Source organism: Rhinolophus sinicus, chromosome 3, assembly GCF_057876585.1.
Source record: "Rhinolophus sinicus isolate RSI-liver-muscle chromosome 3, RSI-T2T, whole genome shotgun sequence".
In the NCBI taxonomy this organism is placed as follows: Eukaryota; Metazoa; Chordata; class Mammalia; order Chiroptera; family Rhinolophidae; genus Rhinolophus; species Rhinolophus sinicus.
Window position 1 is genome coordinate 48,330,253 of NC_142503.1, and position 24,748 is coordinate 48,355,000.

General features: G+C 42.4%; 1 protein-coding gene across 1 annotated transcript in view; it reads left to right on the forward strand.

Moving 5' to 3' along the window:
* The window catches only part of ANKDD1B (ankyrin repeat and death domain containing 1B), a 54,356-nt gene that overhangs the window by 8,289 nt on the left and 21,319 nt on the right, over positions 1 to 24,748 (forward strand). The window contains exons 3-7 of the mRNA XM_074328815.2: positions 2,050 to 2,148; positions 8,986 to 9,084; positions 9,191 to 9,295; positions 19,430 to 19,528; positions 20,551 to 20,649. Of these exons, the coding sequence (XP_074184916.2) occupies positions 2,050 to 2,148; positions 8,986 to 9,084; positions 9,191 to 9,295; positions 19,430 to 19,528; positions 20,551 to 20,649 (501 nt within the window). The remainder of the gene's footprint in view (positions 1 to 2,049; positions 2,149 to 8,985; positions 9,085 to 9,190; positions 9,296 to 19,429; positions 19,529 to 20,550; positions 20,650 to 24,748) is intronic.

The window sequence follows — 24,748 nt, forward strand, 5'->3', positions numbered from 1 at the left end:
TTCCATAAAACCTGGATCTGTCCCAGTCAGTGAGGTCAGAAACTGAAGTCATGCATCATATGCCATGGAAGGGTGTTTAGCAGTTGTTCATGTGTGTATGTGAGGGGGTATGTGTTTATGTATATGCAGGAATTTATATGTCTGTGTATGTTTTGTGCATGTGATGTGTGTGTGATGTGTTATGGATGTATATAATATTCATTGTCTATAGATGTCCTAGGAAGAGTGGAAAAATAGCAAAATTTTGCAGCATAACAATTTTAGGAACAAAAACACTACAAAGTAAAAAGAAAAAGAATCAAGGAAGGAAGGGACAGAAAAGAAAAAAAATAAGCAAGGATCTTTGAAGGTAATGTCTAGATTAATTGTTGAATAAGTAAAGAAATAATCATTTTTCCAAGTAGCAGGAAATAGATTCTTCAATATATTTTTATAACCATTTAAAATTTTTTCACATATAACTTTTTGATATTTTAAACCATATTTTTATATTAAAGTACTTGGAGAGATAGTACAACCTAAACCACTTTAACTTACAGTCTGTGGCAAGTTATTTCAAGCTCCTGATGAACTGTATCGTTCTGTCTAATGACATCTCTTTTAGGCCTGTTTACAGCAAATTGTTGAGATGGTTACTTGTAGAGTTTGTCTAAACCTGTAGAGAATTTTTGTAAGTTTATTTGAGCCAAACTGATGACATACGCTGAGGGGCAAGATGTCAAATGCTCCCATGAATAACAGTTTTGCAATTTCTTTTATGTGTTTGAAATTAAGGAGGGAACATAAGGAAGATTACATAAAGTTGGGAGAAAGCAATATGGGGATGGGATTACTGGATAGTTAAGGTTATGTGCCCTCTTGAGGGTTAATACCCCATCAAGGGGTATTACTTCTGGTATTTCCAAGCCGTGTTAACCTGGACGCACAAGAACAATGTACAGGACTGGCTTAAAACTTTTCACCAGAGAAGTTATAGTCCTGGGGCATGACGATCCACTGTGACCTGCCCATTTAGGAATTTATGATCAGATCACCCCGTGAGGTTACTTTCCACAGAACCCCTTTTTTTCATCCACAAGTTCCTTAAAATCTGGGATGATAGAGATGAAAAAGTGGCTTTATTGAATTATCTTGGATGTTGTTTTGGCTTGAATTTTTATTTACAAATAAAGTTAGTAGGGGTTATATAAGCCCAAATTTGACATACAAGAACATAGCTCTTGGTTGCAGGCAATGTCAAGATAACTAATGTTTTGTCAAACTTGGTTTATCACCGGTTTAGCTACCAAGGAAATCAGGTGTTTAATTTAAACAGTTCTCATATTTTTGTAATATATTATTTATGTGAAGTAAAGGATAGTAAATCCATGCCCAGGCACCTTCTTTGGAAGCAAAAACATTGTCTAGAATATGGGAAATATAGCATGTGTTTTACTTACAAACACTGGTCTACTGTTTGAAACACATTGGACCGTCTCTGAACATCTCAGAAGCACCATGGTGGCTTTCCTTTGAGGCGGAAGATATTCATAGCCTTCTTTCTCTGTGTCTGTTTATTTCTACTCCTTCCTTCCCTCCCTTCCTTCCTTTCAGAAACATTTTGTTTGTTTCAGTAAAATTTAAGTCCAAAAAATTACAGAAGAAAGATCGTATATATTGAACATCTGGGAAAATTTTTGTTGTGCATTATCAATATATTCTAGCCAGAAAACACTTACCGTGATTAATGATTGCATATGGGGGAACACACAGCTTTCACTCTGTAATTGAAATCCATTAAATTGTTACAAGCAAAGATAGGTTATGCAATGGATATCAGTTTGAGGCATATCCTGCCAGGGGATTGCCAAATTCTCTGTTATTATCTGATAATAGATGAGGCAAGATTAAGCTGGACACAATTCTTACTACTTTCAAAGGCAAAAGCAAAGAGTAGATAAATAATAAAAATACAAACACCTGATAGAAAATTACGGTCATTCAAGAAAGGAATCTTTAAAAGGCTTAATTACAGTTAGATGACTGAAAACACAAATTATGTTTCCTCAGATGAACCGCACAGCCCTGCATTTTGCAGTGGGGGCAAATCACTTATCTGCAGTGGATTTCTTGCTTAATCACAAGGCCAGGGTGGACGTTGCTGATAAGGTAAGCTCATCGTCCTTTGGAACAGAACCAATGTGTGGGGAAATCTGGTCATTTCAGTTATCTTTTCTTCATGTACACACAAAATATTTCTATTGGCATGTTTCATTTTGGAAAGGTCTCTTTAGGGAATATACATATCATGTGCTCTTTGTATTTGGTGACTAAATTGTTAACTCATTACCTATAGGACTTAGGCTTTTACTTATTTTCCCATATTGACCTTATGGCCAGTAGCATGTATTTGTAAGAATAAGACAGTTGCCCTGAGTATAATTTGGAACACAGAAGACAGAAGCTAACTGGCCTCACGGACATTAAATCTTGACTCTGCCCTGTGCATTCTGAATGATAAATAAGGCTTATTAAACACATAATATGTACTAAGCACCAGTCTTAGGACTTGAATACTTAGACCCCTCAACTTTTAAGAAAAGTAATACCCAATCTACAGATGAAGAACATGAGACACAGAAAGGTTAAATACCTTGCCCAAAAAATTATGTCTAAGAAGGGATAGAGGCAGGATTTGAACCTGGCTCAATTGATTCCAGAGACCATGCCATTAGCCACAAATCAGCCTATTTGTCTGCCTAGATATCAAGCCCCCTGCTCCCTAAGGATTTTCCACCTACTTTCCCTAACTTTATTTAACACTTTACCAGGGCACAAGGAAACCACTTGGGCTGGAGAAAACGTTTATTTTCTCCAGTTGCAGAAAAAGATGATAGCCTTGGGTTTTAGTTAATCCAATGGACCATGGTCCTTAAAGTTAAATGGTTCAGAAGATTCCCACAGAGCTATTCTATTTTCTCTCTGAACTGACTCTTTGGAGGGTAAGGCTCAGCATTGCTTTACTATTATGTTTACCGGGCTTGGGTTTAGTACGTGCTTAGGTAAGTGTTTGGAAAATGAATAAAGTCAGTTCAAACCAATTGGTCATTTGTCAGCAAGCATAGACATGACCTAGACTTGATAATGATGAGATAATGATTTCTCTTAATTTTACCAGGTGGGTACAACTTATTTTATTGCTCTGGTATTTTCTGTGAAAATATTTTAGTGTCTATTTTATTACTCTGGTCTTGGTGGGCAAATAGATTGATCTGTAACAGAATCAGAATGAAGAAGTACCCCTTTTTAAAGATTGGCACCAAAAACACTCCAACTTTGTGAGTGTTATAAGTTGTATTATGGTAATGGTATTTAAGGGATGTTTTGTTTAAGTCTAGAAATTATTTGGTTATTTTGCAACATTAGTTACCTTGCAAAAGATGCTTTGGTAATAGACCTGATTGCTAAGAATCTGTTCTTATTTTGACATTGAAACCCTAATACAATAACCTTTTATTTTACTTTAATTTTTAAATTAACATACTATACAATTACCTTTCTTTTTGACATACAGTTCTATGAATTTTAACACATGTATAGATTCATATAACCATTAGCACAATCAATATACTGAACAGTTGTATCACCCAGAAAATTTCCTCATGCTGCCTCTTTATAGTCAAACCTTCCCCAACCCTGGCAATCACTGATCTCTTTTCCATCTCTATAATTTTGCCTTTTTGAGAATGCCATATAAATGATATCACATAGTATATAACCTTTTGACACTGGCTTCTTTCACTCAGCGAAATGCCTCTGAGGTTCATCCATGTTTGTATCAGTAATTCCTCCCTCTTATTGCTGGATAGTATTCCAATGTATGGCTACACTACAGTTTATTTATCCATTCACCAGTTCAAGGACATTAGAGTTTCCAGTTTTCGACTATTATAAATAAAGCTCCTGTAAACACTCATGTACAGGTATTTGTGTAAGCATTACGTTTTCATTTCTCTAGTGTGAATACCTAGGAGTGAGGTTACTGGGTCATATAGTATGCTATATACAAGAAGCTGCCAGATGATTTTTTAGAGCAGCTGAGCCGTTTTCATTCCCACCGGCAATGTAGCAGAGTTCTATTTGTTCTACATCCTCATCAGCAGTTGGTATTGTCATTTTCCCCTTAATTTTAGCCATCCTAATAGATTTGTATTGGTATCTTCTAGTGGTTTTAATTTGCATTTTTTAATGGGTAATGATATTGAGCGTCTTTTTTTGTGTTATTTACTATTTGTATATCTGTTACCGGACTCAGGTCTGGTGCTGCTTGCTGCCTGGCGCCCAAAAACTTGAGTGACAAGGGTTGGTGAGGAGAAAAGAGAACTTTATTCTAGATACCGGCAGCTAGAGAAGATGGCAGACTGATGTCTAGGAAAAAAATCACCTTCCCCGAACTGAGGATAATCAAGAGGTTTTATAGTCGGGCAAGTAGGTTGGGGGGAGAAAACAAAGAAAAGTGGGAGTTGATCATGTACGTTTTCGGGCTGACAGCTGAGAAATTGCCTCCCAGGGCCTGGTCTGGGAAATTGCCTCCCGTGGCCTGGTGTGCTTCACATAATGTTATCTTGAACTCAGCAGCCGTGGCTGGAATATATCATGTGTCATCAGCAAAAGCTGCAAGGGCGTTGCAACCATGGATCCCAGTGTCTGGGCAAATTGTTCTTTCCAGGTTAGTGCTCTGCTGATTAAGTAGATCAACAGGTATGTATAGTCTTAAGAAAGGTAACCAAGCAGAGTCATTGAATCAAGCAGTGAAAGGGAAAAACAGACAGCTGAATAGCAAGCCAGGAAGTGACTGAACTAAGTGTAACTAAGTCATTAATTTCCTGAGTTTTACCCTTGCATATCTTTTTTGGTGATGTGTCTACTCAGATCTTTTGAACATTTTTAAAAAATTTGGGTTGTTGGTTTTCTTGTTGAGTTTGAGAGTTATTGATGCATTCTAGATACAAATCCTTTGTCAGATGTGATTTGCAAATATTTTCTCCTGTAGCTTTTTAGTATTTTTCACAGACCAAGAGTTTTTAAGTTTGATGAAGTACAGTTTATTTATATTTTAAAAATGAATCTAGATATTGGTGTTATATCTAAGAATGATTTGCGTAACTTAAGGTCATGAAGATTTTCTTATATTTTTCTTCAAAACTTTTATAGCCTTGTGTTTTACATTTAGATTTATTGTCCATTTAAAGTTAATTGAAGTATAAGCTGTGAGGAATAGTTCAAGGTTCTCTTTTTCCCCCCCTTGCATATGGATGACCAATTTCTTCAACACCGTTTGATACCAATGTCACTACAGTTATGAAAACCTTTACAGTGCTGTTTGGACCTGTCCCACATGTGCACCATCCAGGGGCCAGTCTGAGACCTGGGCAATGGTCTACTCTCTGGTTCTGCTCTCCAAGCCTTTGTCACGCAATTAAGGGTCAGGTCCATGTACAGGTCAGGTGGAGGCCAGGAGTACATGCACAACTTTAAAGGGTCACTTTCCTGAGCTCCCACGTCTCTAAGATCATCTCCCCCACATTCATTCTCCAGCTCCCCACTCCCACTTTTCCTGCTCCTCTGACTGGAGAGCCAAGGGTGTCGTCTCCCAGCTGTGCTGTATGCTTCCCACAATTAGGTCCGTCTCCAGGGCTAAGAGAGGAGAAAAAACAACATGAGTTCCCCAACCTCCACCCCCTCTTCTGGCCACCGTTTTTCTGGTCAGAGAGAAGAATTCCCACTGTCAGAATTTTACGTGCTTGCTCAGTCACTGCTGCCACCCCTCCAGCCATGGGGTTGCAGCTTTGGGAGAGAGGCTTGCCTGTGGCAGGGCCAGAGTGAAAAAAAGAAGCCGATTTCCCCTACCTTTCCTGTCCCCCTTCCACTACTGAGACCAGAAAGAGAAGGTTTCTCTCATGGAGCTCTTTTTGTCTGTGTCCAAGGTGCAGTTCTGTGGTTTGCACTGCCATGGGTCCAAGTGGGAAGGTATGGAAGGAAAAACAAAAAAACAGAAAAATCAGGAAACCCTGATTGTTTATATTTTGGGTTTTGGTTTTCTTCCCCAATTTACCTGCTCCCATTTACTTTTCAAAGTTCTCAAACAGCTGCTCCATGCATTCTGTCCAGAGATTTTAGTCTCATTTGAGAAAGAGAGCAGGGTGGAGTTACTTAATCCATTTTAATCAGGACTGAAATCCCAAATCTGGAAAGAATTGTGGAAAGAATTGTACAATGAACAATTATTATCTCTCGCCCAGGTTCCAGTAGCATCTTTTAAATAGTATGTATGAGGATTGCCATGTTTCTAATATATTAAATATACTACTGGTTTTTGTCACAGTACAAGTCAGTTATTCCCAAAATGTTTTACCAATTTGTTTTCTTTGAGGCTTTTCCCATTTGGAAGCTTCTTGTAACTCACCTTGTGAGACTGAAATGCTGTCAGGTGAAAAATATAGTAATTTCTGATGTATCTCTGTACTCTGCCTTGAAAGGCTCACTAAGTTAAATATTTCTATAACTAATTTAATTATTCAGAGTGGCATTAGTATATAACTGATAAAATGATTTTTTAATTCAAGCAATGCCACATTTGATCTGACCTGGCAGCTTCTTTATCTGTGTGATGAGCCCTGAATTTGACTTGGCAGATCTGTCTTATAAATTCTAACACCTATTTGCAAAAAGCCAACAATTGCACTCCTTCACCAGCAGTATTTATTCAGTGCCTGTTGTGGGTAAGTCTCAATGCCAACTACTAGGGATTCAACTACATATAAGTTCTTGCTACTCAAAGTGTGGTCCTGGGAGCAGAAGCACTGGCATTTCCTGGGACCTTGTTAGAAACGCAGAATCTGGGGCCCACCCCTGACCTCTTGAGTCAGAATCTGCGATTTAACAAGATCTCCAGGTGTTTGTGTTGCGAAGCACTGGCATGAGATACAGTCCCCACTTTCGGGGCCTTCAGTCTATTGGGAGAGCAAGGACCTGGGTGGGAACAGATGGCTGCCATTCCGAGTGCTGCATGCTGAGCACCACATGATGGCCCAGACGCTAAGGACTCCAGGTCCCCCGTGGGGGCATCCCCAAATCCTGGGAAGAGGCAGACTAGGTACTCGTAAATGGAGGCTCTTCTTCCAGATGTGAACAAAGGCTCCCAGGTGGAGTGCAGCTGATGCTCAGAGGATAATGACCAGTATCTGCCCAGAGCTTCTTATTGCTGGGAAACTCAGGTGCAGGTGTTCCCCAGGGGAAGTTATTGACCTTCTCACATGCGACCAGACTGGGAATGAGGACAGGTTGTCAGTGGCAGTGGGCATTTTACACTTTACAGAGCATCATGTACCAACCACGAGTGTAATCGTGTAATCCATGACACATGCTCTTTTGTGTAAATTGTCTCAGACATGTCAGTGTGATATCAGAAGACTTAGTTTTATGATGGTTCTTGTGGGGGAATTGACATCTGTGAGCAGTGATTCTTTGCCTCTGAGGAAAGATGACTCCACTCAGAATTTATGGTTTCAGAGACTCAAATTGTGTGCAGCTTCAATTCGTGACGTTTGGATTTTATGATTAGTATTGAAATCTTTAATTGTTGGCGGATTTGAAATTAGGAATGACTTCTTAGGGAAAATTTGAGCTCTTATCAAAACGTGGTGTATCTTCTATCCTGAATATTTCTGGCCTCTTTTTGACCATATGTGAAACTGGATTTTGTATTACTAGAGAAGGCTAAATTAAGGGGTAGAACTGTATTTAAGGTACATTTCTTGAAGAACCTCACCTAGTTGTTAAATTAACATCATTGTTTCTTGGGAAAAAGTGCAGATATTGGTAAACATTTTATTTATATTGGAAGTGTAAATATATAAATAGACTTAAACAGGCTATGTAGGCCTAACTATGTATATAGTACACATCAGCATCTCTGTAACTTTTTTTCTGAATATTTTCAATTTATGGTTGGTTGAATCCATGGATGTGGAACCTGCAGATATGGAGGGTTGACTGTGTGTGTGTGTGTGTGTGTGTGTGTGTGTGTGTGTGTGTGTGAGTATATAAATAAATACATATATATAGTTTTATATATATGAGTTTTTAGTCACTGCTTATTTTATTTAAAATGGGATTATATTATATTTTATCTGCATCTTATTTTCTACGTTTAACAGCTACCTCATGGAAATCTCTCCAAGTCAATTTTATAATTCTAATTCATGATTTTTAATTGCTGCATGATGTGGTATGACTGTTCTCTGATTTGTTCTGCATTCCTGTATCGATGGACATTTACCTTGCTCCCAGATTTTAAGGGTTACAATTAATATCCTTGTTTATATAACATTAGTTCCTAAAACTTACTTTCGTGGGATCGATTCCCTGGAGTAGGACTGCTGGTTGTATTTAAATTTAATTGATATTGACAGATTGCTTCAAATATAGTGGTTTCATTTTCACTAATACCTTAAGAGAGCATGTTGTTTGGTCCATTTTTCATTTGGTTTAATTGCCTTTTTCTTGTTGATTTGTAAGCATGCTTCATATAGTATTAGAGAAAGTAACCTTTTAATCTTTATTAAGAAACATTTAAAGAACATACTGTTTGTTCACTTGGTTCACCATCAGTCTTTCCTTTTATAACTTCTAGATTAGGACACGGTACATTACAGTCTAGAGTTTCTCCTAATGTATTTATTGTTTATGTGTTTTTCTGTGTGTGTGTGATATGATCTAGGATTTAATTTTATTTTCTTCCAGGTAGAGTTACTTGTGCCTATACCATTTATTAAATATATTTATTTTCCCCATGGAATTGAAATATCATCTTTGCTGTATATCACATTCTCTCCCTATTCCTTGATTTTCAACAGTTGAGTATTAAGTTGGCTTTAGTGACTTGAGATCATGTGTGTGGCTCATCCAAGTGATGGATTCTTTTCTTCTCTCTTCTTGGGGAAGCATGGCTTGACAGTAATTCACCTCGCAGCCTGGTCTGGAAGCCTCGAGATCATGCTCATGCTGGTTAGAGCTGGAGCAGACCAAAGAGCCAAGAATCAGGTAGGAATGTGGGTCACACCTGGGCATAAGCCGTCACCTCACAGTGCAGGCAGGGGAGGTCCTGAGATCACTGTATGATTATCTCCTCTTCCCTGGCTCTCTTCAGGATGGAATGAATGCCCTCCATTTTGCAGCTCAGAGCAATAGTGTGCGCATCGTGGAGTACCTCATTCAAGATCTGCACCTGAGGGACCTGGACCAGCCTGATGAGGTGTGTGTGCTGTGGTAGGACAGGTCTCACATGCACCCCACCACATTCCTCTTGCTTCCTGCTTCTACTGGAATTCCCAAAGCAGCCCGCGCAGACAAACCTGGCAGACAAACCTAGCCCTGTAGCCAGCTCCTCCATTGACCTGACAGGTCATAGAGCAGACGGGAAGTGCGGGTGTGGGGGCTGGTCCTGGAACCTGCATGTGGGGGGGCAGGAACCTGCATGGGGGGGCAGGAAGTAGTAAGGAAGCCACCAGGTTCCTTCTTCCCTCTCTACTCCCTCATCCTGGCTGGGGCGTGGACAGTATCTACCCTGTTTGGTATTCAGAATAGGTGACTGCGTTTTACTCTATGATGCCTGACCTTTTTGGAATGTATTTGACCCAAGGCTGTGCAGTAAAGAGCCATAGACTATAATGCAATTTTACCGTATTTGTCTATACTCCTTTTATTTTCATAAGGAGATATATAATGACAGGTACCACTTACTGAGTATCCATTAATGTGCTAGATACACAGGAAAGCTACTTTATACATTACTTCAGTGAGAGGCTAGGACCTGGCACATATAGGGGCTGAATGGATAAATCATTGCTGAATGGATGAATTATCCTGTTAATCCTCATAGTAATCCTATAAAGAAGGAAATGTTTTGCTCATTTTTAAAGGTAAGGAAGATGAGGCTCAGAGAGGCTAAGTATCTGATCCAAAGTCCCAAAACTCGAAAGTGACAGAGCCAGCATTTGAGTTCTGATCTGGCTGACTCCAGTCACTGCGCTGTATTATCTCCCTTCTCAGATGACAGTGGGCATTGCCCATGTGTTAGGACTGTTTTTTCTCTGCAGTATCTCCTTCGAGGCTTTATTTATTTATTTATTTATTTATTTATTTATTTATTTATTTATTTATTGGGGTGCCAATTGTTAGTAAAATTACATAGATTTCAGGTGTACAATTCTGTACGAGGCTTTTTAAAAAATAGGGTGGCATTTTTATTTTGAATGGGACCACCTTTTCACTGTGCCTCTAGAACATTATTTTCCATAAAAGTCTCTCTAGAAGTCCACTTCATTTTACCTCTTTTAAAAAAAAACTTTCATATTTTTTCCTTACCTCAATCTTAAAAACAACAATAACAAAAAAATATGTCTTCAAATAAAGTCTGTCAATGTCTATTACTTCCTCTGAGTGTGACTAAGCAACTATATATATATATGCATTTACAACTTGGAGGCAGAGAGACTTGGGCTGTGGTTTGGGCATATATTTCCTATGTGGCTTTAAATAAGTTCTCCAACTGCTGAAAGCCTTAGTATCTCCATCTGTACAATGGGAATAATAAAACATATGTCACGGTAGCACCAAGGGACGATTGGGGGGCAGGTCTTGACCTCCATATAATTTTTTATCAGTAACAGTTCCATTCTTTGATATAGACAGTTGATATTACATCAATTTTATATTAAAATGACTATGCAAATGAGCTTCATGGTAAGCCATTCCATCACCCCTTTCCAATGAGACACCACCCCTAAGCCATTCTTATGTAGCAGTATTGGAACAGCTACTGTTGTGATACTTAAATGAGTTAATGATTATAAAGTACTCAGCAAAGAGCCTGGCACATGGTAAGTGCTCACTAAGTGGTAGTTATTATAACAGTTGTTATAGGATAAAATGTACTATCTGATTTCCTCAAATTGATAATCATAGTCAAATAGCATCTTGTGTCAGGGTAAGGAAGTTGAGTCATTGCAGTTTGATTGATGCTAAGTAGGGATGTGGCCTCTGAATGAATTCCATTCAGTTCAACTCAGCACATATTTGTTGAGGGCCTGTTATATACAAGACACATGAATATCTTCCCTTTCAGCGGGCTCTGGGTGCTTTCATGGGAGACAGCAGTGTATGGGGAAGATCAGGCAGGCTGAAGGGGCTGAAAAACCAAAGCAGGTTTGTGGGGACCCTTTCCCATTTCTGGAGCTTCTGCTGGCCAGCAGCCTTCTTGTCCATCATCTCTTCAGCTGGTCTATGTTTGTCAGGTCCCCTCCCCTTCCTCCTTCTCTCACTTTCTGTTGAGGGAATAGGCTGAGAAGCCCTGGCAGCAGACTGTGCAAAGCCACATGTCCAGCTGAAAGACCTTAAAATTAGGATGGGTTCAGAGACCTATTAGGAATGAGCAAATAATGAGTCCACTGGGTCGTCTAGAGGGAAAAGAATCTCTGAGTACATTTCAGTCCTGTAAGAAACCCTGATTGATCAATTCAAAAGACAGAGTCTCCTCTTTTTCTTTTTTCTTTTCCCCCCCTTTTTTTCTTCTTTTTCCCCCCCTCTTTTTCTGAGATCTGTGAGTCGGTTTAAGGATGTTGGTCAAAGCCAGTAGTACCTGGGATCAGGAGCTCAGGGGCTATTAATTCCCATTACAGTGTAAGGGGAAATGTCGTGCTGTGGAGATGTTTTTCGTTACTATTTGCTTAAGAGTATGGCGGAGCTCATGAAATACATTTGATAGAAAAGACTGCCCCACCTTCACAACTGGCCTTCTTGCCTAGTTTCTTATCAACAGAAAGTGATTGAGAGCCTGTTTACTGGCCCAGAGTTAGTAAAATCCTCACTTTAGCCAGGAGGGAATTCCAAAAGCTAACAAGGAAAGCCTTACTGGGAGGAGGTCTTTATTAATAAAATGGATTTAACGAGGCCCCGGAGAGCTTGGTTGGGATGGAGAGATGAAGGACACTGGAAAATGTTTGAGGTTTCTCGCAACTCCATAGTTCTAGAAATCATGGGGCCTCTCCAGGGGAGAGAGATTAGAGCAGCCAGGAAAAGTTACAGGTAAAGAAAGTCGTCTAGAGATTTTTGAATCTACATATAAACTCCCACCTAGTGATCAAAAATAAATACTCCGACTAAGGGGGGGGGGGGGGACACAGAAATCAATGGCCTCAGAGGCCATCCACATATTTGTTGAATATTTACAAGAGTTTGGTAGTTCAGTGTCAGGTTGGTTTCAGCTGCAGACGAATGGGAACTTTTGTTAGTGTAAAGGAATCTATACAGGAAGTCTCTAGAGATAAAAATGCACAGCTTTTTTTTGGAGGGTTGGAAATAATAAGCACAAGTGGTTTGAGAGGACATATTTTCTTACATGGACCTGAGGCCAGTATGTAACAGCCTTGGATTTAATCAATCCCATTGGCTCCAGTGGGGAGAACTTACCCCACCCATACCAGTTCCATGCCTTCATATTTAATGCATGGCTCTTTCAGCACTTTTTACCTCATGGCAATGGTCTTTCTCCCTCTCAAATCTCTATTGATTCAGGGACCTGCCAGTTTTCCCCTTTTGTTGGGGATCTGCTGTGAGTTCCTGATCCCAGGGTAAGGGGAAATGTCGTGTGGTGTAGACACACACACGAAGCACTGGGGGCCTTTGTGCTGGGTCCCACCCTCCTCCCTTCAGAGGCTCTCCAGGGCACCATCTCTGGGATCCCTGTGGGAAAGGATGGTCAGCCTGAACTTTGGGTGCCCATTTAATGGCTATTTATGAAATTTTTGCTGAATTTCGTTACTTGTCAAATTTGAAAGCTCTGGCAGTAAACTTAAAAATGGGAAGTAATTTCTAATGAACAATTGCAATCCCTCAGAATTATTCACATGCAACAATTTAAATGCACTGAGTTAGAAGATACTAGGTTAAATACACATACATTGATAAAGGAAAGAAGGAACAGGAATTCTGGGCCCTCCTTACTTTTACTAATTAGGAAAGGGAATCAGGATCCTGAGCTTGGAAGGCACTGTGATTTGTCTGGGGCCCGAAGTATGGGACTTTTCTGATGCCAGGCAGCAGTCTTCTGACTGGAAAATCTCCCTGTCTCCTTGCCTTCCAAGTGAGTGGCAGTCCCATGAGACTGCACTAGATAGAGACCATGGTAGGAAACTATATTTAAAGCAAACATATTTTTTGAAATTCCTGTTGTTATTTTGCCTAATAACATGTACTAGAGACTAGGGAAAAGACTTATATCTCATTTTATTGTCACTTCATCTTTCTTTATGCTACCTTTTGGTATGTTTATAAGATATAGATTACTTTAAATGTCCTTATTGTGTGTAATTTGGTGTGGGGGCAGAGCCCCAGAAAGTAGTTTCCAGGCTCTCGGCCTCACATAGACAGGTGCTGGCTCAGGTAGTAAATGGCCAACTGTGATTGCATGGCCATCAGCTGTGGCTAGTTGGCCGTCAGCTGTAACCAGTGAGCCATTGGCCACTAATATAACTGCTGTGGCTACGCTAGAAGAGAGAGGAGGAGGAAAGAGAGAGAAAGAATGGGGGCTAGCAAGAAGATGGCGGCTGGGCTGGCAAGTGTGGATGGCGGTTTGCGGACAGTGCGGATCCAGCCTCCAGTGAGAGTATAGTGCCGCCAGAGAGAATATAGTGGTATGACTCCCCTACCTATGGCTCCGTGGGTGTTCCTTTTTGGCCTCACCATATCCTGCGTTCTTGTATGGGGAGTGGGAGCAGAGACCCCACCGGACGCCCTGCACGACAAATGGCGCAGCGAGCAGGGTCCCCCGCATGACAAATGGCGCAGCGAGCAGGGTATGGTGCCGGCCAAAGCTCTCCAAAGGACGGTGGAGCAGTTTGTGCGTGTGAACACCCAGTCTGAGGAAGACCAGGAGGAGCAGCTGCCGGAGACCTGGACGCCCGTGGAGGGGTGGGAGGACGTGGACGGTTCTCCCACCAGCACAGGAAAAGCCATGCAGCTGCTGGAGAGATGGAGCCCTGTGGAGAGGTGGAAAGATGTGGACGGTTCCCCAACCAGCACAGGCCGGAGAAAGCGAAGGTCGTTGCAGCCCTGTGGGCCGGGGAAGTTCCTGCTCAGGCAGCCCGGATGCAGGACTTATAGTCCCAGGAGGTAACGCTTGCTGAGTCCTCCGTGGGAGATGAGGGTGAGGTCAAGGTCATCCCTCACCCCCAGGACAGCCCTGGCGAATGACTATGGACTATGGGGAATTGCCTTCCATCCCTAATTTAATGGACCGCTTGACTGTTTGTTTGGGAACTGTTGTTAGTGGAACTGGGGGATATTTGCTTTTGTCTCTTCACTGGCCGCCATTGAGAATATGTAAGCACCTTGATTGTGAGTCACTGTTGTTCCAGCACGGTACCCTGAGAGGCACAGAGAGAGTGGCAGTGCCCTGAGAGCCCTGGCTGAGTCCAGGAAGTGTGGCTGAGCCCTGAAGATACCCTGGCTGTGCCCAGGAAGTCGGGCTGTTCCCAGAGAGAGTGGCAGTGCCCTGAGAGCCCTGGCTGTGTCCAGGAAGTGTGGCTGTGCCCACAGAGAGTGGCAGTGCCCTGAAAGCCCTGGCTGAGTCCAGGAAGTGTGGCTGTGCCCACAGAGAGTGGCAGTGCCCTGAGAGCCCTGGCTGTGTCCAGGAAGTGTGGCTGTGCCCACAGAGAGTGGCAGTGCCCTGAGAAATCCTAGCTGTGCTCGGGGAAGACAGGTGGTACCCTAAGAAGTCCAGGAAGTCTGGCCGTGCCCAGAAGTACTGGTGGTGCCCTGAGAAACCCTGGCTGTGTCCAGGAAGACAGGTGGTACCCTAAGAAGTCCAGGAAGTCTGGCCGTGCCCAGAAGCACTGGTGGTGCCCTGAGAAACCCTGGCTGTGTCCGGGAAGACAGGTGGTACCCTAAGAAGTCCAGGAAGTCTGGCCGTGCCCAGAAGTACTGGTGGTGCCCTGAGAAACCCTGGCTGTGTCCAGGAAGACAGGTGGTACCCTAAGAAGTCCAGGAAGTCTGGCCGTGCCCAGAAGCACTGGTGGTGCCCTGAGAAACCCTGGCTGTGTCCGGGAAGACAGGTGGTACCCTAAGAAGTCCAGGAAGTCTGGCCATGCCCAGAAGTACTGGTGGTGCCCTGAGAAACCCTGGTTGTGCCCAGAGAGCCTGGCTGTGTCCAGGATATTGCATTCACCCCCAGGCTCCTCGCACAGGTCCCCTCGAGGAAGACGCTTGTCACGTAGATTGTGAGGCGAGAGCCTGTAGGGGTGGAGTGTGGGGGCGGAGCCCCAGAAAGTAGTTTCCAGGCTCTCGGCCTCACATAGACAGGTGCTGGCTCAGGTAGTAAATGGCCAACTGTGATTGCATGGCCATCAGCTGTGGCTAGTTGGCCGTCAGCTGTAACCAGTGAGCCATTGGCCACTAATATAACTGCTGTGGCTATGCTAGGAGAAGAGAGGAAGAATGGGGGCTAGCAAGAAGATGGCGGCTGGGCTGGCAAGCGTGGATGGCGGTTTGCGGACAGTGCGGATCCAGCCTCCAGTGAGAGTATAGTGCCGCCAGAGAGAATATAGTGGTATGACTCCCCTACCTATGGCTCCGTGGGTGTTCCTTTTTGGCCTCACCATATCCTGCGTTCTTGTGTGGGGAGCGGGAGCAGAGACCCCGCAGGCCTCCCTGCACGACAAATGGCGCAGCGAGCAGGGTCTCCCGCATGACATTTGGCTTTCATTTTTTGTTGTTGCTGATGTTAACATTTTTAAAGGGCATTGAAAGTTTAAAGTAACAACTGCTTTCTTGGAGAGAAAAGATGTTTCATTTGTGACAACCTCCCATTTCTTATCAGACTAAGCTTTCTTTGTGGGTGGATCCTCTGTCACTTTGTTTCGATGTGCAGAAACCCGAGGCTTTGTAGCAAGGGTAAAAGAAAAAGAATAAGGCCATTTTTAAAGTTGAACAGACCTCTGACACTTCTAATAGTGTTTGTCTCCAAACTGCTAAATATGTATTCGTTAGAATTCTTTCTGTTTATGATTGTGAAAAATATCAGTTTAATCTAGATTAAGCAGTAAAGGTAATTTATTAACTCCTAACTAAGGAGTTTGAGGGTGTGTTGCTAGCGTTAGGCATGGTTAACTCTCTGGCTCTGTGTCCCTGCAAACAAGAAGAAGATACAATATTAACTGTCACTAAGCAGTATTGCTTATGATAAAAATGACCCCTAATTGGCAAATTGCATCTAGACTCATAGGAACCACACAAAAACTACAAGTAGCAAGGAAATGCATACTTTGGGCTTCTCTAAGTGCAGTGACTCTCGTGACTAACTGAGTATGTCCCTTTTAGGGACCTGGAAGCGGTGCCCAAGAGGTTGTTACAAGAGATATTTGTTCTTGTGGAATACCAGGCTTCTAAGCCAGGGTGGCTCCCACACCTGCCCAAGTGGATCTTGTCACCTTGTAAATAGCTGTCACCTGGAGAGCCAAAGACAACAGTTTCTAAACAGCTGTGTGGACCATGGTAGGGAGAGGAACAGCTGACACTGACAAGCGGTGGTTCATTCTGACATCGTTTGAGTAGATTGGTGCCAAGTGTGGCCTGTGATACTTTTGTTAGTCTGAAATGTTTAGTTGAACCTAAACATTTGAAGTCGTTCTAGTATTTCTGTGAGATCGGGCAGTTGTTTTAGTGAATCCCTGATAGTGAAAGGTGACAGAAACTCAACTCAAACTACTTTAAGGAAAAAAAAAAAAAAAGAATGTATTAATTCATTCAATTAAGAGCTCCAGACATGAGTAATTTTAGGTTATGTGTGAATTGAGGAGCTCAAAGGATGTCATCAGAGCTCTTTGTCTCTTTTTGTATTTTCCAGCTCTGCTTTTCACTGTGCTGGCTTCATTCTTAGGTGGATCTCCTTACCAGTGGCAAAGAGGGCTACTGACAGCTGAGCTGATAACTCTAGAGTAAAAATAGAATACGCCAAAAAGATCTCACAGGATTCTCCATCCCTGAACCAAACACTGTGACCAAGGGGTGGGTGGTGGAAGAGGCAGGAGCCTATAACTAACAGCTCCGCAAAAATAGGGCACAGGGGCTGTTCTCCAACAGAAAAGATGGTGGCCAGGACACAGGGCATCAGTGCTTTTTTCTCCTGTTCCAGTGCGTTAGCAACTTTTAAGGGACTTCTTCCACCATTTATTGTCACCTGCCTTCCCAACCACAAACACGCTCATGTTGATTTATGTACCCCCACCAGCTCTCAGTCACTGCATTTCATTATAAGTACTTGCTTATATGTCCATCTTCCCAGTTGGACTCTGAGCTTCTTGAGGACAGGGCAGTATATTTTTCATCTTGGCCATTCTGCTTAAGCACAGTCTCTGGCCTATACATTGGTGCTTAATATTTGCTGAATAAATGAGTGAATGACTAATAAGGATGTGTGACTAAATGTTTTCCCCCTTTTTGTGATTTGTTTATATAGACCTTTATCTGTTGTAATCATTTGCAGATATTTGTATTAAGCCAGACACAAGAATTTCTAGCTTGTCATTTCCAAAGAACTGTTCAAGGCTCAAGACTAGATTTTGCTCTTCCATTAGGTGTCTAACTTGCAAGCAGCAAACCGAGGCCCCAAGCAATCTGTTTCTTCCCTTTGCCCTTCCTTCGTAATTTAAGGAGGATGATGACCGGTCAGGCCTTCACATGTTGCAGGGTAGGCCAGGGGATGTAGGCTTCATCGGCAACATACCTGGCTCAGGAGTGAAGCATTAGGTGGACTTTTTTGGTGCCGCTGTGTTTCTCCAGCCTCTCTGCCTGAATACCGAGCCCTGTAGGGCTGGTCCCTGTAGACACTTGGTTTGGTTTTGTTGCCATTTATTATTTCAGCATTTTTCTTTCCCTTTTCTTCTAGTTATTGGGGAATCATGAGCTGTTATCTCAAGTTAACAGTGACCGTGATCTTTTGATTACCCTGCCTTAGCAGGAAAGCAGATGACAAATCTGACTCAGGAGACTTTTTATAAAGAGGCTTGTATCTTGTTGCTCACATTTCAAACATCTTGCGAAGCTTTTAGTTAATAACACGCCCAAACAATTTGTGTTTTCTTGAGTTGAAGAAAGTACTTCTGCCTTCATTTTGCCACCCCAGCTTCCTGTTCCTCTTTTCAAATATCTCGAGTTAGAAAATTTAAATTTCTATGAGTCTTTCACTTTTCTTGATGGCATTTTGGCTATTGCAAATGCAATCTCCATATGTAGTATGAAAAATGGCAGAAATTACCATAATTAGAAAATTCTACATTTGAACTTTTGTTCTCAACAAATCACGCTTACATATCCCTCATAAGCTATGTTCTCTGGGTAACGCCTAATTTCTCCATGCCATTCCATATAGATCTGTTCTTAAGAGTTTCCCTGTTGATTCTTATGATTATTGGAGATAAACATATGAGCAAACAAGCAAGTCTTGAAAAGGAGCAGTGGATAAAACATCATGCTTAAATGAGCTGCATAAATATTGAGCCCTGGAAAATTTCTGCTTCACACATTTTTATCAGTGTGGGGACAGAGCCAGGAGTGCAGTTTCCAGGTTCTCAGGTAGTAAATGGCCATCAACTGTGATTGGATGGCCATCAGCTGTAACCAGTGAGCCACTGACCACCACTATAACTGCTGTGGCTACACTAGCAGCAAATGGGGGCTAGCAAGTACGGAGTGTGGCGGAGTGTGGATAGCAGATTCTGTGGCTCCTGCTTCCTGTGTTTCCAACCCAGCTGCCAGTGAGACTATAGTGGTATAACTCCGCTATCTGTGGCTCCATGGCTGTTCCTTTTTGGCCTCACCATGTCCTGCGTTCTTATGTGGGGAGCGGGACAGGAGACCCCGCATGATACCCTGCACGACAGTCAGTAAGGCAAGGCTTAGTGTGTGATGTGCAGATGCCTGACACAGGTCTGGCACATAATAACTTCCCAGGAAATACTTTAGTAAAAGAACTATTCAATAAACACAGAAAGTTGGTAAAATTGCTACATTTGAAAGGGAATCTGGTTGTCTGGCTGTGAAGTGGCATCTACCCAGGCACTGGAGAGGACCATTTCTGCACAGTGCTTCTCTTCCCCCATAAAAATGATTCTGTGCCAATACGGAGTTCCCACAGTTTGGGGCAACAGCTCCGAACTGGATCTGGTTTGGAATGAGATTGTTATCACCCTCCCCCAAGAAGGGCCCGGAATGCTATGACCAGAAGTACCATCTGGGCTTCCTCGTCCACCTCAAAATGCTGCCTGCCTGGTCAGCTGTCTTGCTTGTTCAATAAGTACGTAATAAAAGCTGGTGGTTTATGATTGATTTTCAGAAAGGAAGAAAACCATTTCTTTTGGCCGCTGAGAGGGGCCACGTTGAAATGATAGAAAAACTTATCTTCCTTAATCTGCATACTTCAGAAAAGGACAAGGTGAGTTGGACTTTTATTTCTTTAAAGAGCAACAGAAAGGGAAGTGACAGTTGGTATTTTTGTGATGGCATGTTGGTCAGCAGTATAGTTGTTCAGTTGTTACTACAGTCAGAGAGAATCATGGAATATCCACGTAAATCCATTTTTGCAGCGGATTGTCCAGAATGCTAGTTTTTGCTCCATAAATAGTTGTGAAGTCAATTGGACTACATGGATTTTTTCCCCACTGTCAACACCAGTCATCTTGTTTCTTCTCCTGAGGTCTGTTGGAGACTCAGCCCCACCTGACTGGGGTGGGAAACCCCGGGTGGACATCCATATCTATATACACATCTTTGGTTATTTTCTTAGGAGAAAATCCTAGATATAGAATCGTGGGTCAGAGAGTTCCACACATTTTTTAATCTTTTGGTACACATTGCTAAAACTACCTCCCAGAAATCTTTCACCAGTTTACCTTTACAAAGGTTATATGGAATTACTTTCATTGTCCCACTTCTTTTTTTTTTTAAACTTTTATTTATTTGTGTTTTTCCAGGACCCATCAGCTTCAAGTTAAGTAGTTGTTTCAGTCTAGTTGTGGAGGGCACTGCTCACAGTGGCCCATGTGGGGATCGAGCTGGCAACCTTGTTGTTAAGAGCACCGCGCTCTAACCAACTGAGCTAACTGGCTGCCCCGTCCCACATTTTTTTAAAATAATTTTTTTATTTTTCAATTTCAGTCGGTGTACAATAATATATTAGTTTCAGGTGTAATGTCCATTTTTTGCTGACAAATTAGCAGCAAAGGTTGAACAAAGAGTGTGGAGGGTTTTTCCTGCTGGTTCAAATAGCTGTGTGGTTTCATTTAAAACTTAAAAAAAACAATGATAAATTTCAGTTAAAACTGGGGATAATGTGGCCCCCACTTTGGACCACTGCTTTAACCAAGTGAAACCTCCCAGAAGCCCCCTTGCAGCCTGACCAGTGGAGGGCGTGTTCCTCAGTGCAGGGGACCGGCTGCAACTGTGTCTGTGTTACAGGAGGGGAACACGGCTTTGCACCTCGCAGCCCAACATGGTCACACCCCTGCGGTACGGGTGCTGCTAAGCCAGTGGCCAGAAATAAATGAGACCAATGAGGTACGTGGAGGTGCTCATTACAGGTGGGCACGGTGGGGGGAATGGCTTCCACGAAAGGAATCGGAGGAAAACAAAGATGTGAGTGCCACAGGGTGTAGAATGTGATGCTAAACGAGTCCTTCTTTTTTCTTAAAAGTAACCCACAGAAATTCATTTGTTAATCCATTTATTTATTCACCCATTCATCCAAAAATATTTCATATGTGCCCTGTGCTAGGTAGAGTATGTATTCTTATTCCAGAAGCCTACAGGGCAAAGAGGGGCATGCCAAAAATAATATATTGGGCTAAATGCATACTAGATGTATGTACAGTATTCTGTGGGGACACGGAGGAGAATCTGTTTCAGAAATTCATCTTCACAGAGGAGCTGATATATTATCTAGGTCTTGGCATTTAAGTGGGCATGGGTAGGAGGAGGTTTGAGGCGCCCAGAAGCACAGAGTATTTCAGACAGAGGGAAAAGCCCACACGACGGAACCAAGGCATGAAAGAGCATGATGTCCTGGGAATGACACATTCAGGATGGCAGAAATTGAGAACAGGTAGGCCGGGAAAGGTGTGTGTGCTGCGTGGGCCAAGGAGGGGAGGTGGTGAAGGGCTGTGCTTACCAGAAGAGGGTTTGGCTTTGACCTGTTGGCAGCAGAGACCTTGAAGGGTTTTAAGCAGCAAAGAAGGATGGGATCCATCTTGGGTGTAGGCAGGTAAATGTCACAGTGGTTTAAAGGGGGGATTGGTGCCTGGAGAGGTTGGAGGTGGGGAGTCCCAGTTAGCTGACTGTGGAAATGACAGAGCAAGAGCTATGGAAAGTCTCTCACTGAGATACTCACAGGCAGTAAACAGGGTGAGGTGAAAAGAGGAGGCAGGGGCCACAGCACTTGTGACCAGGGATTAAGGAGATGGAAGACTTTCTGACCCCCAGCTCTCTGGCTTGGACTACTGGGCTGGAGGTGTACCCATCCCTGAGCTGTGGAGCACAGGGGAGGAGCAGGTGACAAGGTCAGTAAGAAGGGTTTCTATGGGCTCACTTTGAGGCACCTCGGGCAGGAGAGGACGGCATATTCAGGTGGAGAGCGGTAGAGAGAGAGAAACTGGGTCTGGAGTTCATTAGAGAGGCTGTGGCTGTGGAGGCGGGTTTCTGAGTCATCTGGTCTGAGTAGTCACTTTTTAACCTTTGGGTCAACGAGTTTTGGGCTGGTTCTTTGGAAACTCATGAGTCGAGTCCTCTTGGACTTCATAGTTTAATGTTCTGATACATTGTAAACTTGGCACCTCTCCTGAGAGATGCTATAAGAAGTAATATACAGTAGTCATTTCAGACACCGTTGATTGTAAGGCACATCATTATTTCATGTACTACTAAGAAAGAATAATTCTGCCAGTTAAACTATGACAAAAAAGCTTTCTTGCTACTTGGAATATTTTATACTTATTGAAAGAGTTTTTTAGACTTCTACCTTAGGTTTCTTCTCATACATATGTAAAAGAACAAATAAGCAAGATAAATTGGTTAAGTATTCCTATACTTCACAAATTGAGTGTGATTCTTCAAAATCACTTTCTTATTCAGTGTCTTGAGGTCCTTGCTTTTCCAAACAAAATATTGTCATCTGTGCCTTCAAAGGTGCTTGTGATGTAGCATTTCTTCAAAGGGTGCTCACTGTCATTTCTAAGATCGTCTTCTAATTCAGCAACACCTATTCTGCTTTAATGCACACCGCCAGCAGTGAGTGACAGTTCTACCATGTCTGCTGCCTGGTTGGCTGAGATGGTGAGATGCACCTGATCTCAGATATGTTAACATGCAGGGCCGGCCCGGTGGCTCAGGTGGTTGGAGCTCCGTGCTCCTAACTCCGAAGGCTGCTAGTTCAATTCCCACATGGGTGAGTAGGCTCTCAACCACACGGTTGCCGGTTCGATTCCCCAACTCCCATAAGGGGTGGTGGGCTGCGCCCCCTGCAACTAACAACGGCAACCGGACCTGGAACTGAACTGAGCCATCCACAACTAAGATTGAAAGGACAACTTGGCTTGATAAAAGTCCCGGAAGTAGAAGTGGTGGAATATGGTCATAAAAATAGCAACTGTGGGCAATATGATGAAAACTGAAGGCTATGCAAGTGAGCATGTGTGATGCCTGGGACAAATAGGTACTCCCTTTGCACCAGGGAAGCCCATCAGCCTGGTCCCATGCATCCCTGGACCTGGGCATGCAGAGATTAAAAGCAGAGCTCTGACTGCTCAGGGCTGATCCTGGCTTCATCTCTCTTCTAGCTCAATGATCTCAGGCACATTACTTAGCCCCTCTCAGCCTCAATTTCCTCAGCATAAAATAGCCTCCTAAGACCCCACTGAGGTTTAAATGGAAAGGCCATGTCACACATTTAGTACAGGGACTAGTGCCTGGCAAGTGGTAAGTGTGCAGCAAGTGGTATCTGGGTGCAATAAGTGGGGTCGTGGTTATCAGTGGTATATGTTGTTATCACCCTCGTTTTTTTTCTCTTCTAGTTCCTGAGAGAATGAAATCCAAGCTTTCAGTTGAGGATCATGGACAAAAATAGAGCCATTTATTTTTTTGTGTGTGTTCATTCTTTTTTGACCATCTGGCATGATGATCAAGTTTAATTGGTTTAACTTACTTAAAGATCCCAGGAAGTTGGTCTTCTTGAATGAAAGTTAGGAATGATGTGTTAGAAAACCAAAAAAGAACATGAATCACCTAGGGTAAATCGTAGGCATGACTGGCCTTCACAAAGCAATGTAGAGATGGAGTCCTGTAGTCACAGGATTTAATTTAAAGTCTTAGTCGTGCTTGCCCTGTTCTGTTTTAATACTTTACCGCTGGAATGTGTGCACTTGGCTTCCATCCACCTTTTAGCTATTTTCGAGTCAGGGTATATTCGGGAGAACTTATACCATCCAACAGATTCTAATTACAGAGTATGATAGGTTTCATTTGCACGAAGTGTCTGGTGATATTAACCTTCGGATAAGGCCCTAATGTTCATACAGCCTTGGGCTGCCTCTGTTTCCTGCTGGGAGCTGTTGCCAGAGGAGCTGGAGTGACCCATGTGAATATGCTCTGGAGCAGTTGCTACCAAACATTCTTGGTAGCAAAACTCATCAGTAAAGAAAGTTTGAGCATGAACCTATCACATATACAGGATTGTCTTGTACACATCTGATGTGTTTTCCTGCCACTTTTCTGTGTGTGTGTGTGTGTGTGTGTGTGTGTGTGTGTTAGTGGCTGCCCCAAACTCACTTAGTTTATTATTTATTTATTTAGTTTATTTCAGTTTTTCTTTGTTATATGCTATCACAAACCTCTTTGTATATAAACCTTTGTTTGAATTCCTCACTATTTCCTTTGGGTATATTTTTAGAGGTGGGATTTTTAGGTCAAAGATATGAATGTTTATTAGGCTCTTGATCTGTTAAAGATGTGAATTCTTTCCTTCACATTTTTTGCAAGTACTTTTCCACCGGGGTTTGCCTTTTGGCATCTCTTTTCTTGGAAAAAATGAGAAGGTAGATTATGAGGAGAAATTCCTTTGCAACATATGGCTGTCTGAGGCACTCAGGTAAAACAGTCTGGGATACAGTTTCTCCATCTCATTGGGATGGGAACACTGGTTCCCTGCTCTTGTATCCCTGTGAACATGATTGTTCATATCTAAATTGCTACAAGTAAAACTTTCTGAATGTATTCTAATGCAGTTGTTAAGAATGTCTTAACATTCAGTGGGGGAAATGTTAGGGAGTGGGGAAGAAATTCTGCATTTCTTCCCAATTATTTTTAGGAAAGAATCTGTGTGAGGAAGGGAAAATACCCCAGTAGCAATTGTGTGAGACCAAGTCCTTATTTTCTCACTATGTTTGGCCTAAACTAAACTCACTTTGTCCTACTTGTGTTCATTATGAGTTTTCAGGAAACTTAATTGCTGAGATCATGTATTATTTTTTTCAAAGGCATGCAACGTTTAAATCAGTTTTAAGGATTAAAGCTGTACTTGGTACAAATGTGCTTCTATTTTTGTGTGTTTCTCTGTGCTATGTAATTCTTTAGTTCTGTGATTATCTTTCTTAACAGGCTGTCACCT